The sequence below is a fragment of the Sceloporus occidentalis genome, unplaced genomic scaffold (assembly GCF_023333645.1).
Source record: "Sceloporus occidentalis isolate IW3139 unplaced genomic scaffold, rSceOcc1.0.p SCAF_4, whole genome shotgun sequence".
Taxonomy (NCBI): Eukaryota; Metazoa; Chordata; class Lepidosauria; order Squamata; family Phrynosomatidae; genus Sceloporus; species Sceloporus occidentalis.
In genome coordinates, this window is record NW_028316984.1 from 662,244 (window position 1) to 674,631 (window position 12,388).

Genomic DNA, 12,388 nt, shown 5'->3' on the forward strand with positions numbered 1-12,388 from the left:
GGTCACCTCTCGATTGGACTTCTGTAATGCGCTGTATATGGGGCTACCCTTGTGCCAAGTTCAGAAACTTCAACTTGTACAAAATATGGCAGCCAGGTTAATTACAGGTACTCGTCGTACCGATCACATAACACCGGTTTTGAAATCCCTTCACTGGCTGCCAATTAGTTTCCGGGCAAGGTACAAGGTGTTGGTGATTACCTTCAAAGCCCTACATGGCTTGGGTCCAGAATACTTAAGAGATCGCCTACTTCCATACTGTCCGTCCCGCACTCTAAGGTCCTCGGGGAAGAATCTACTTCAGCCAATAAAATCTAGGCTAACTTCAGTCACCCAGAGGGCCTTTTCCATTGCAGCTCCGAAGCTATGGAATGACCTGCCAAAGGAGATCCGTGACATTTCTACTCTTAGAGCCTTTAAGAAGGCTCTTAAGACGGATCTCTTCCAGCAGGCCTTCCCTACCTAGTTCTACTCCCCATTTACTGTGACTTATGTCACTCTGTCCACCAATTCTTCTCTTAAATTTAATGAGAAGAATTAAATTAAAATTAATTAAAATAAAATCCTTGCCTCAAGAAGAAGAGCCCTCCCTCCATGACATCATCATCAGACCTGGGAGGGAATGAAAAAGAGAGGCCCAACTTCCATCAGGCCTAACTGTGAATGTACTCACTTCACTCTCTTTTTATTGTATTTTATTTATTTATTGTATTTTATTTTATTATCTTTATTTTTACTGTTGTAACCTGCCTGGATTCCTTGTGATTGGGCGGGCTATAAATAAATCATTATTATTATTATTATTATTATTATTATTATTATTATTATTATTGTGATTGTCCTCCTGAGATCAGAATTCTGTACTGGCCTCTCACAATGACTAAACTCCCCACCAAAGCCCACTTTTAAGTTGCTGAAGCCCCTTCCTAACATGACCAATGGAGGGTGGACAGTGGGAAACTGTCCAGCTATGTTCCTGTACAGTGGTACCCCGGGATACGAAAGCACCGCCTTACGAAATTCCCGGGTTACGAAAAAAAATAATTTAAAAAAACTGTTCCGCGTTACGAAAGTTTTTTCGGGTTACGAAAAAACTTTTGGTGCTTTTCGGCGCGATTTCACACCAAATCGCGGCTTTTCCCCATTAGCGCCTATGGCAATTCGGCTTGCGAAAGTCTTCCGGGTTACGAAAAGGGCAGCGGAACGAATTAATTTCGTAACCCGGGGGACCACTGTAGTTGGACAAACAGCAATAGTATCATCCTCTGGGACCTCTGAGCTCCCAGGAACTCCTGGAAAATGCCTGTCATTTCTCTACCAGTCCCTCATTTCCCACAGGCCAGTAAACCAGTCTAACAACCAAAAGATTGTGGGGTGAGTATGGAGACAGTGTAGTTCTACCCATGGAGAATTTTCCAACGTATCTCCCAATCCAGGGGGGATTCACACTCATTTTTTTGTCCCAAGGAGATGTGGATTGCATCTGTATATCAGGTTTGTTGTTCCCATTTTGTTTTGGGTTTGTGAATCTCTTTTAGTCATTGTAATCTCTTTGTTATTCACATATGCTATTGTTTTGGGATAAAATGAAGCTGCCTCCATTCCCTTGAATGATACAGAGCAAACTGAATCAATTTGGATGCTTATTCACACTGCCAAAGATGTGGATCAATACAGATCATTCAGGAAAACTCAAAACAACGGTATCAAATATCCTGGGTTAAATGGGGGGGTTACAGCCCCCCAACCCAAAGTGCATCGTGTGCATTCAAGATTCAACCAGGATTCATCCTGAATTATTTTTGCAGTCTGAATGGGGCCCAGTATCTCAGCCACTGCCTCCAGCATAGTAATGTTTACAGTGACACCAAAAATGTATACAATTTTTTCTGACTGCTTTGTTTAAAAAAACCACACTGTTTTTTTTAACAGAATGTAGGTACCAGCTGTTCAAGAGATGGCCAATAGTGATCAGCTTCCCTGCACACGAGGAGAAAAAGTTTAAGACAGGGGTAGGCAACCTACGGCCCGCGGGCCGCATGCGGCCCGCTGAGCCATTGGGACCGGCCCCTGCTCGGTCCTGCCGCCGATTGCCGCCGCCAAAGGCCCCACGGGGCAGGCGCGCGGGGCCTTGAGCCTCTCGCGCAGGCCCCTCAGAAGCCGGGAAGGAGCCTGCGAGGACGCGCGTGCGGGTGTCCTCCGCCTCCTTTCTGGCCTCTGAGGGGCTTGGAGGCCCCTCAGAAGATGGGAAAGAGCCTGCGAGGACGCGCGCGTGGGCTTCCTCCACCTCCTTCCTGGCCTCTGAGGGGCTTGGAGGCCCCTCAGAAGCCAGGAAAGAGCCGGCGAGGACCCTCGCGCGGGCGTCCTCTGCCTCCTTTCCGGCCTCTGAGGGGCTTGGAGGCCCCTCAAAAGCCGGGAAAGAGCCAGCGAGGACGCCAGCGCGGGTGTCTTTCGCCCCCTTCCTGGCCTCTGAGGGGCCTCCCCTCATTTTACAGCAGGAGGGGCAGAGAGAGAGAGACAGAAGTCGTGTGTATGTATGTGTAAGAGCAGTGTGTGTAAGAGAGAGAGGTGTGTTTTGTGTGTGTGTGTGAGAGAGAGGGGGGGGAAGTGAGTTGTGTGTGTGAGAGTGGGTTGTGTGAGAGGATGTGTGAGAAGGGGAGGTTGTATGTGAGAGAGAGGTGTATTGTGTATGTGTGTATGAGAGAGCGAAAAGTGAGTTGTGTGGTGGAGGGAGGGATAAAAGTGGGTTGTGTGTGTGAGAGAGAGTGGGTTGTGTGAGAGAGAAGGAGGTTGTGTGTGAGAGAGAGAGATGGGTTTTGTGTGTGTGTATGTGTGAGACACACACACAGAGAGAAGTCAGTTGTGTATGTGAGAGAAGGGGTGGTTGTGTGTGTTAGACAGGGTTTGGTGTGTGTGTGTGTGAGAGAGAAATGGGTTGTGTGTGTGAGAGAGCAAGTTGTGTGAGAGAGGGTGTATGTGAGAGACAGGGGGAGGTTTTGTGTGTGAGAGACAGGCAGTGTGTGTGTGTGTGTGTGTGTGTGTGTGTGTGTGTGGAAAGTCCCCTCTCAGCACCTTGTGCCTTTCTGGGTTGAGACAGTGTGCATGCTTTCTTCTTTTTTTTTTTTTTTTTTTTTGAATTGCTTTGTAGTAGTTTCCATGCTTGGAACTATTATTATTATTGTTATCACTCCGGGGGCGGAGCATGTGGCCCCGCCCCTGGAGTGTGGAAGCTCCACCCCCAGCATGCGGCCCCGCCCCCAGAGGGTGGAAACTCCATCCCCCAGCTTCGGCCCCCCAGTTGTCTGAGGGACAGCAACCCGGCCCCCGGCTCAAAAAGGTTGCCTACCCCTAGTTTAAGACTTCTGACACAGGAGATTATTGCACTCAGGAAGAGATGCGGGATCTAAAAAACTAAAATGGATGTTATCACATTTACCCATGTCTGGGCTATAAGGAGCCCATATCCACTTGGGCAGCCTGTCTCCAACCTGGACTTCTCCCATAGCTTTTTGAAGAATGAGATTTTTCCGTTCTTGAAAAAGCAGTGGCAGAAGTCTGGGTTGCAGACAGGCTCCCCAAGTGGATATGGGCTTCCAACAGCCTAGATATGGATAAATGTGATAACATCCGTTTTAGTCTTTTAGCTCCTGTGTCTGTCCTGCCAAGATTCCTTAGTAGTAGTAGTAGGAAGAAGAAGAAGAAGAAGAAGAAGAAGAAGAAGAAGAAGAAGAAGAAGAAGAAGAAACTCTCTTTCTCACCTTATGCAGCAATTTGCATTCGGAAAACTGTTCCACTGTCATCCAGACAGGCCAATTTGGAGATGGAGTGGTTCTGGAAGACTTCCACCCCACACATATATCACAAAGGGGTTATTCCCTTGGTGCAATAATTATGAGCAACAATGGGAATTTTGTGCACATATGAGCAACAATGTTTTTCCCCAGAGAGCTACTTGTGGATGAGGCTCTTTCTCATGGGTTCCTTTCACACTGCAAAATTACAGCTCAATGATGCCATTTTAAGTGCCATGGCAGGATTTTCTGGAATCGTGGGATTGGCAGTTTAGGGTGGAGTATTTATTATTCTCAGCCAAGGAACTCTTCTGGTTCCTGTATCCAAATCTAAGCCAAGGATTCTGTAGGATGCAATCATGACACTAAAGTGGAATCACAGTGCTGTAATTGTGTAGGCCTCACTTCTCACTGTTAATATTTATTAGGCTTCCTTGGGCTTGTACCTCCTCGCCTCTGAAATAAAGCAAGTGAAAAACAAAGCATTAACTATGTTCTTGTTTCCCAGCAAATGCTTCTAAATGTTACTGACCTTATCCTGCCACTTTGATCTTTGCAGAGCTTCATGGTACCGGATTCTGGAGAATGTGACCTGAACCAGATTACAAAATCACAGAGTTATGTTCCAGAAGAAAATAAATAACACACCAATGCTGTAATATTACAGGTCTTACCATGGTGTAAAGAGGGATGATGGTGGAGGGGAAGAGGGCATGAAGAAAGTTGAATATTTGTTTTCGGAAGATGAACCACTTTGAATTAACATGCTCGCGCATCTGAAATAACCAAAAGAGGCACTCATACTTCACAATACTCATTTATAACTTTTGTTGTTCTATGCATTTAAATTGACTGTGACTTACTTTGTGTTATGGTTTTTCATGGTAAGATTTCTTCAGTTGAGTTTTGTCATTGCCTTCCTGTGAGGCTACGATAGTGTGACCTGGCCAGGGTTTTCCATGGTTGAGTGAGATTTGAATCTTGGTCTCCCAGAGTCCTAGTCCAAGACTCAAACCACTATGCCACACTGGCCCTCCATTTTTTAACTTACCTCTATATAATTGTACATGGATAATTCTGAAATTGCATGATCATCAGGCACTCTCAGTCTTGAAAACTCTGGAAGGCATGCACCTGGAGTAAAAGCAACATCACTTCACATAAGTGCAAAGGTAATGTGTAGTTTTCACTAGAGTAGTCACTTTTTAAAAAGCTGCAGCCAATCATGGACACCTTACTGCAGTAGCATCACTGGGGCGGGGGAGCGCAGGGGGTGCAGACCCCACCAGATGACACAATTGGGGGGTGACATCATGCTGCCACGCCACCTATTCCAGCCTTGTCTCACCCACCCCTGCCATCAAACTCAGCCATTCCCCCACCAACTGCCCCATGCTCTTCCAGCCTTCTCCAAGCCATCACTCTGCCATCCTCAGCTTGGCAGCAGTGGCATCAATAGGGGGTGCAGGGGGTGGAGACCACACCAGGTGACTGCAGACACACTGCAGACACCTACTTTCTGGCAGAAACAGGCTGTGCCATTCATCTGCTTTCCTTTAAAATACTTTAAGAGATGTTGGGAGTGGGGTGAACCTCAGTGGGAGGAAAAAGGAGAGGCCCAGGATTTTTTAAAATTAAAATGACAAAATTTTAAATTTTCGAAATTTTAAATTTTTTTATTCCTTTTAAAATTTTCTTTAAAAACATCACATTTTAACCAAATCTTCACTGTGTATATGGAAATACATTTAGGTTATGTGTATGATATTGTAGTTTGAAGGTATAATTTTAATTTTGCTAGTTGCTTATGTCACAACTATTGCCATTACATTCAGTAATACAGTGGGCCCTTGTCTTACGCGGGGATCCGTTCCGGATCCCTCCGCGTAAGGCGAATTCTGCCTATGCTCAAGCCCCATTGTAATCAATGGGGCTCGTGTGCGGCGGCACGGCGGCGCACAGGGCGCAACGGGCACGCATGCCCATTCAATTGAATGGGACGTGCCGCCCCTTCCGCCCCGCACGCGCCCCGCGGCTTGAGCACGTATGCTCAAGCTGCGTAAGGCGCACCCGTGTATGACGTGGGCGCACTGTATATGGGGAATTACAATTTACAAGTAACATTAGTGCAATAAATATTACTGAGGGATTCTGTATGGTGTGCTAAGGGAGGAAGTTTTTTTTTTGGGGGGGGGGGGTTTGACACCATGAATGATTGCACTGGGCAACACCAACTCTAGGAACACCACTGCTTGACTGGCATTGTCTGCGGAGTTGTTTCTGTTCCTACTTTACAACCTTGGAACTGTATTTAAAACTTGTATGTGGAGTTTTAAATACATTATATTACAACCTCTACTGAATTAGCGTAATTTACTCTTACTCCCACAGAAGCGACGCAGCTGCACTAAAGCTGCCATGAAGGTGTTTATTCTGCTTCCAGCTGCCATCATCAATAGACCTGCATTGATTTTGGATAGCAAAAGTATAATAAAATATATGGGGTTGAATACATAGATATGTGATGAAAGAGGCAAAAGACACATTAAAAAAATCTCACAGTACCCACATGGTGAAAAAGTATCATCTTGGGACTTCTCCAAACTGCCAGTAAATGGGCTATTCTGTATCTTACTTGCACCTTGTTGCTCCTGTTCCACAACCAGTCATGCCATGAATTTCATCCATCTTCTTTGTCCACAACTGTGGTGTGATGAGTAGGGTTTCTTTCCATCCTCCTCCACGACATATCATCAATGCAAGTCATAAGTTTGCTTAGAAGTACAGAGGGAATGCATTTTACCAAAAAGAATCCTAAGTTATTTTTGATATGCCTTTTGCCTGGGGGATATTACTTACATTATTTCTTTCATCACATATGTACTCAATTTCCTCCCGCATAGTGCTATAATGCACCTGTAAAGCAGTACTTTTGCACTATAACTGTATAACCCTAATTTCCTTTCCTTTTTTTCAATGTCCTTCAAACAATAGGACCACCTCTGCAAGCCACATCATGGTATTTAAAAATCCTTGGGAAGATCCCTACTGTAAATTCAGAAAAATTGCTACAAACAAGTCCCCCCTCCAAAAAAAATGGAAAGAAAAAAAAGGAATATACGGACGCAGAGGCAAAACAAGTGACAAACCCTCACATGACAAATTATGCTTCTTTAGAACAATATGGAAGCACTCTCAATTTCAAGAAGTAATCACTGGGGGCCTTTTATCACATTTCTCTTCTATATGATTAAACAATATACAGAAGAGATTATGACCCAAACACAAGGAAAACACCTAAGAAAAAACAGCAGCAACTCTCCTGAGGGGAAAAAAACCTCACCAAACTATACTGGAATTAAGTCTAAATATGAAAGGAAGTATCTACATGCTATGATGAAACAAATAATTAACAATATCACTATGAAGAAGAACAAAATGTATTAAGTGCCCATTTTCTGAAACAAAAACAATTACAAACACCTTTTTTTGGATTACATTCAAAAATTCAATATTATGACACAACAGTAAAATTGGAAGCTCATAGCAAAATAAAGCAACAAACAATTTCCCACAAGGGATCCATTTAGTTTCATGAAAAAGTGATATCTTGAAAAGACTGAACCCAGATGATGGATAACACCAATGTTAAATGAGTCCTTCTGAGGAATAAATAATAGCTACGAATAAAAGTGGCTTGCTTGAAGCCTTGTAACAGAATTAAACAACAAACATAAACTGTCAAGTAATTTCATGAAAAAGCTGAACCCCATCATTAGAGAATAATGATGGTAAAGAAGTCCTATTCAATAGCAAATAGTAAATTTCATATTTAGACTAAATTCCAGAATAGTTTTGTTGAATGCAAAGAAAGTCAGGGGCAAGTGGTCATGTGCAGATTGAGCAGAGTCCTGACGCCAACTACTCATCACATGCATTGCATGGATAGAGTGCAAAGAGCACTAGTGAATTCACATCATACTGCAAAAGTTTTAAATGTGTCCTGAGGAATACTGTCTTTTCCAACAGACCCATACTCACAGAAATCATTCTGGAATCTCTCCATTAATTCATCAAACACCAGGCAGTCTTCAAATCCCTGAAGAAACACAAAGGCGTCAGCTCCTTTACAATCTTTAATTCTAACTCCACAAAACGGGAGCAAAATCTTTACCCCATAGGCCTAAGTCATGTTGTTAGTTTTTGGAATCTGGCCAGTCAGAGACCCTCATTGATCCCTTCATTCCCTGAAGCCACTTTGCCCTTCTTAAAGGCCAATGCTGCCCTTGCAGAGGAGTCCCTGCTATACTCAATCACAGCTCAGAGACAGCAGGGACTCTTTGGGGTGAAACAGATGGCCCTGAAAGTCCACTTTTACGCTGCCCCTTTGAGTGTCAGATCGGGGCCGTGGCAACCAGATGCCATGGCCCCGATGTAGCATTTTTCCAGCTGAAAAAGAAGTGACAAAATGCCGCTCCTTTGGGGGGCAGAAAAAAGGCACCTTTTCACAGTGCCAGCGGCTTTTTGGTGTTTCTGTGGCATGGTGTGTGTAAATGTCGTGCCACAGATACACCATGACGTCACCCACTGTGTGGTCAGCAGGGCGCCATGACACTGGCTTGAGGGTGGTGTCAGGGCATGTGCCATGCATGCGCCAAGCCCCCACGCTACCCTGAAACCAGCGTTTTTTTGCCCATCTGTTTTGGCCCTTTGCCCCATTGTCCATTGGCTTTTGCAGGAGCCAGCTGAGTTCCAACTTGGAGGGTAAAAGGGTGAGATGGGGCCCTTTCACTATAGTGCTATGATTCCACTTTAACAGCATATGGAAATCTGGGGTTTGTACTTTGGTTTGATGTCCCAGATGAGAATTCCTAAGGATCCTCCCTTAACATCAGGAATAAACTCTTCCAGAGCACAGCTAGATAGCCTGAAAACCCTACAAAAAACTATGGATTCCGGCTGTGGATTCACATCCTCCCTCAACTGTCAATCCAGGATTCCATAGGACACCACCATGTCAATTAAAGTGGAATCATAGTGCAATAACTGGAGGAACAATCCTACTGGTTCTCAATCAGTGTTCCCAGGTATCTGGAACCGCAGCTAAGAGTAAGGCCCTCTGTCATCCCTATGTGGGAAAGAAAAATGGGGAGAGATCTGGCTACCTTACATCTGGTGCTCTCAGGGAGTCCCTGGAAGTATAAGCTGAGAGTGCTTTGCGTTGCTCTGTCATTTTCCCCAGTTGATGAAGGGAGAGGAGAACAACATGAAATACTCTTTTGCAAGCACTTCCATTGACACCCTCTAACAGAGTGCTCATTAAAAGCATGTTGCTCCTCTCTTCCAAAATCTCACCTAAGGAGGAAGAACCAAAAATTCTCACATGGCATTTCTGCCAGGAGCCTTGTGATGTCAGGAGTGAAGGTAGTCACTTATGCTGTAACAGAACCAGAATCCAGTCCATGGAGGGCTCATATAGGGTGGGAAATTGGCCCACCACATTCCAGTTCCTCATCCTGCCACAGAACATCCAATCAGGAAGTGCATGGAAATTAGTGAACCTTGTTTTAATTATATCTAACTTAAATAATGTGTGACATGATCTTTACACTGACTACTTTAACAACTTGCAGTAGGTAGGGTTGCCACACCTCTGCTTTCCTCAAACCCTGCTGCTCTTTCCTTGGCATAATGCTCCTTATTATAAATGGCTTACTTAAATTCCTCGTTAGCCTTTGAATCGAATAAAAATTTTCTTTTTTTTCTTATTGCAAGGTAAATACTTGGACTTACAGCATTCATGCCTTGACCAAAGAAAGGGACAATTGCGTGTGCAGCATCTCCCATCAGAACACAGCAAGAGGCAATGTGATATGGTGAGCATTTTACGGATACCATGGCCTGGGCTGGTAGCAAAAAGTATTCTTGTATCAGTTCTTGCCTGAAAATAAAAGGAACTATAATTGTTCTAATTACCTCATGATAGTGAGTGAAATAATTTATAGCATTTACTAATTTGATATCTTTTTAGATTGCAGGCAAATTGGGGAGGGGGTAGACTTTTATTGCCATGTTGCTATACAACCCAGCAACTAGCTATCCATACATGTAGAGGTGTGTACATTCTATCCTGAGAGCCTCCATACACCCTCTGTTTCATTTGGCAAGCTGCAACATTAAATAGCTTGAAGACACCAACAGATCTAAGATCAGAAAAGCCAGTCAGGCCACTACACAATTACAACACTTTGATACCACTTTAACTGTGCTCTTCTCCTGCTAAAATAATGTTATTTTCAAATGTGCTATGCAATCAGGACTGCTCTCTTCCTTATTGCACCTTCATAATCTTTCTGGAATTGCACGCTTTGTTTGTGCTAAAACATTATCACATGCAGCATTTGGCAGTCCCCACCTGGTACCACCCAGTACAGTCCTTTTCCAGCTTGTTATACACACACACATATATATATATACAGATCCCCCATCATATAAATTAAAAGCAGTCTTACATTTAAAAAGGCTTTTTTTTCCTTGTGGGAGGGGGGAGAACTTTATGATTGGGGATAGACTTGATTAATCACTGACAGATGAAAACTGTTAATTGCTAAAGTAGAAATCAGTCTGGCAGTTATTAATCAAGTTTGCCTAGCCAGGAACAGGTAGAATAATGAAATAAATGCTGTTCAACTGAAACTCTTCTCACCTTACATTTCCAGGTATATGGGAAAGAGAATGAGAGAGAGAGACTCAGGAACTGGGCTGCTCTGTTGGTAAAGGAGATGGGACAGAGGAGGTCAGTGAGCAAAATTTCCCCTTCTTGATTTCCACCATTTCTCCTTCTCTCTCATCACTGGTAAGAAATGGGCACTTAAACCACAGCATTCCCAATGATCAACTCTTGACCACTCCAAAACAGCATAAAAGCACAATTGAACTTTCACACAGGAAATTGTAGCATAATAGAAGTGGGAAAGGAGGTCATTAAGGGTTTTTGGTTGTTGGTTTTTTTTGGTGTGTGTTAATAAAAAGAAACAGTTTCCAAACAATCTCCCACAGGAGAAAAATAAAAGAGCAACAGCATCATAGAATCAAAGAGATGGAAAAGACCACAAGGGTTATCCAGTCCAACCTGCAGCCATGCAGAAATACACAATAAAAGCATTCCTGACAGATGGCCATCTTGCCTCTGGTTATTTTGAATTTTGATCCTCTCCTCTGGGGTATTAGCAAGTATTTTATTGTGTTTAATTGATTCCTTGATAACATAACTGCCAAAATAACACTCACCTTCCTATTAGAGGAATTGCATCTGGAAAATATATTTTGAAGAAATCCAGCACTTGATCTCCTGTGGTGAGCTTCTCAAAATCATCAAAAGGCATGAAGAGAGTGCATGTGAATGACTTGTCCTATGGTTTTAAAAATGTACGTATGTCAGAACTTGAAAGAAGAGACACCACTGGCTATTTCTGATCATGAGTGCAGCATCTTGAATGATAAACTAAAAAGAAATAAATTCCACTGATTGAAGTATGTTGAATGAGGCATATTTGAAACAAAAAAGGGGCTCAAAGGGCTGTTATATGCTATCCTGTTTTTATAGCTATAATGATATCATTTTATACCTTTATTACATTTTAAAGCATATGTATTACACAATTTCATTATTGCTCTAGGCTTTTTCTACCAGAACTTCAGTAAGGTGAAGGAACAAATCCTGGCTCTTCTTGTGTGGAAAGAGTGAAAATTCTGGAAAATGTGGAGATTGTGGGGGTGAGCAATTCCCATAGTTATGCTTGGGATGTGGGTTTCTCACTTTACTGAGATTTTAAAGGGAAACATGTGCTCTCATTTGTCTATCCAATTACTTCCCTGAGTGGCTACCTGTTTCTATAATGGAAGTTAAGAATCATGTTTTCTTTTCCTAGAAGATAGAATATCTGGGGAGGAAATTATTCCCTTCCTAATCCACAAGTGAAAGAAGAACGTTTTTATTTTAGATGTTGATTTTTGGACTCCAGTTCTAACTCAGATATTGACCCATTAGACCAGTATTCCTTCTGACTGGCCATCTAATATAAGTGTGACAGTCAAGTCTTGTAAAAATGAAACTTATCTCACTTTTGAAAATTAAAAATTTATTACCCTCTTAGATGTGGCTTCTAAATTACATAACCAATATTTTCCTTATAAACTATGGATCTAGAATAAACAAAAGCTTTTTATTTATGAAGCTCAAGTTGGATTTAGAAGAGGAGGAAAGTGATCAGTCATTTGTACTATATCATTTAAATGCCCAAATAAGCACATTTAATTTGTTTTTAATGTGACTTCAATTTAGTGAGCAGTGACTAGCCATTACACAGCTTCACTACAACTTTTTTTTAAAAAAAAAATACTGTAGCTTATTTAGACTGCACCAAAATAATGTGACATGAGAGAGCTGGCCTTCATGGTACCATAGCAGAAATCATATCAATAGAGGGATGAAACACAGCTATACAGTCACTCCTTCTTTCTTGCGGACTTCAGGTTTAAATGTCATGGTCTTGAATATCCATGGAGGGGCAACCTCTGTTATTTTCAATGGGGCG

The 12,388-nt window shown here is 42.8% G+C and overlaps 1 protein-coding gene across 2 annotated transcripts in view; it reads right to left on the minus strand.

Annotated features, from left to right (window-relative positions):
• The window catches only part of LOC149313385 (kynurenine 3-monooxygenase-like), a 42,039-nt gene that overhangs the window by 5,188 nt on the left and 24,463 nt on the right, over window positions 1-12,388 (minus strand). For both annotated transcript variants that reach the window (XM_089519019.1, XM_089519020.1), the window contains 6 exons: window positions 11,082-11,203; window positions 9,585-9,732; window positions 7,833-7,890; window positions 4,843-4,925; window positions 4,466-4,567; window positions 4,324-4,383 (listed from right to left, as the gene is read on the minus strand). In XM_089519019.1, the coding sequence (XP_089375145.1) occupies window positions 4,324-4,383; window positions 4,466-4,567; window positions 4,843-4,925; window positions 7,833-7,890; window positions 9,585-9,732; window positions 11,082-11,203 (573 nt within the window). The remainder of the gene's footprint in view (window positions 1-4,323; window positions 4,384-4,465; window positions 4,568-4,842; window positions 4,926-7,832; window positions 7,891-9,584; window positions 9,733-11,081; window positions 11,204-12,388) is intronic.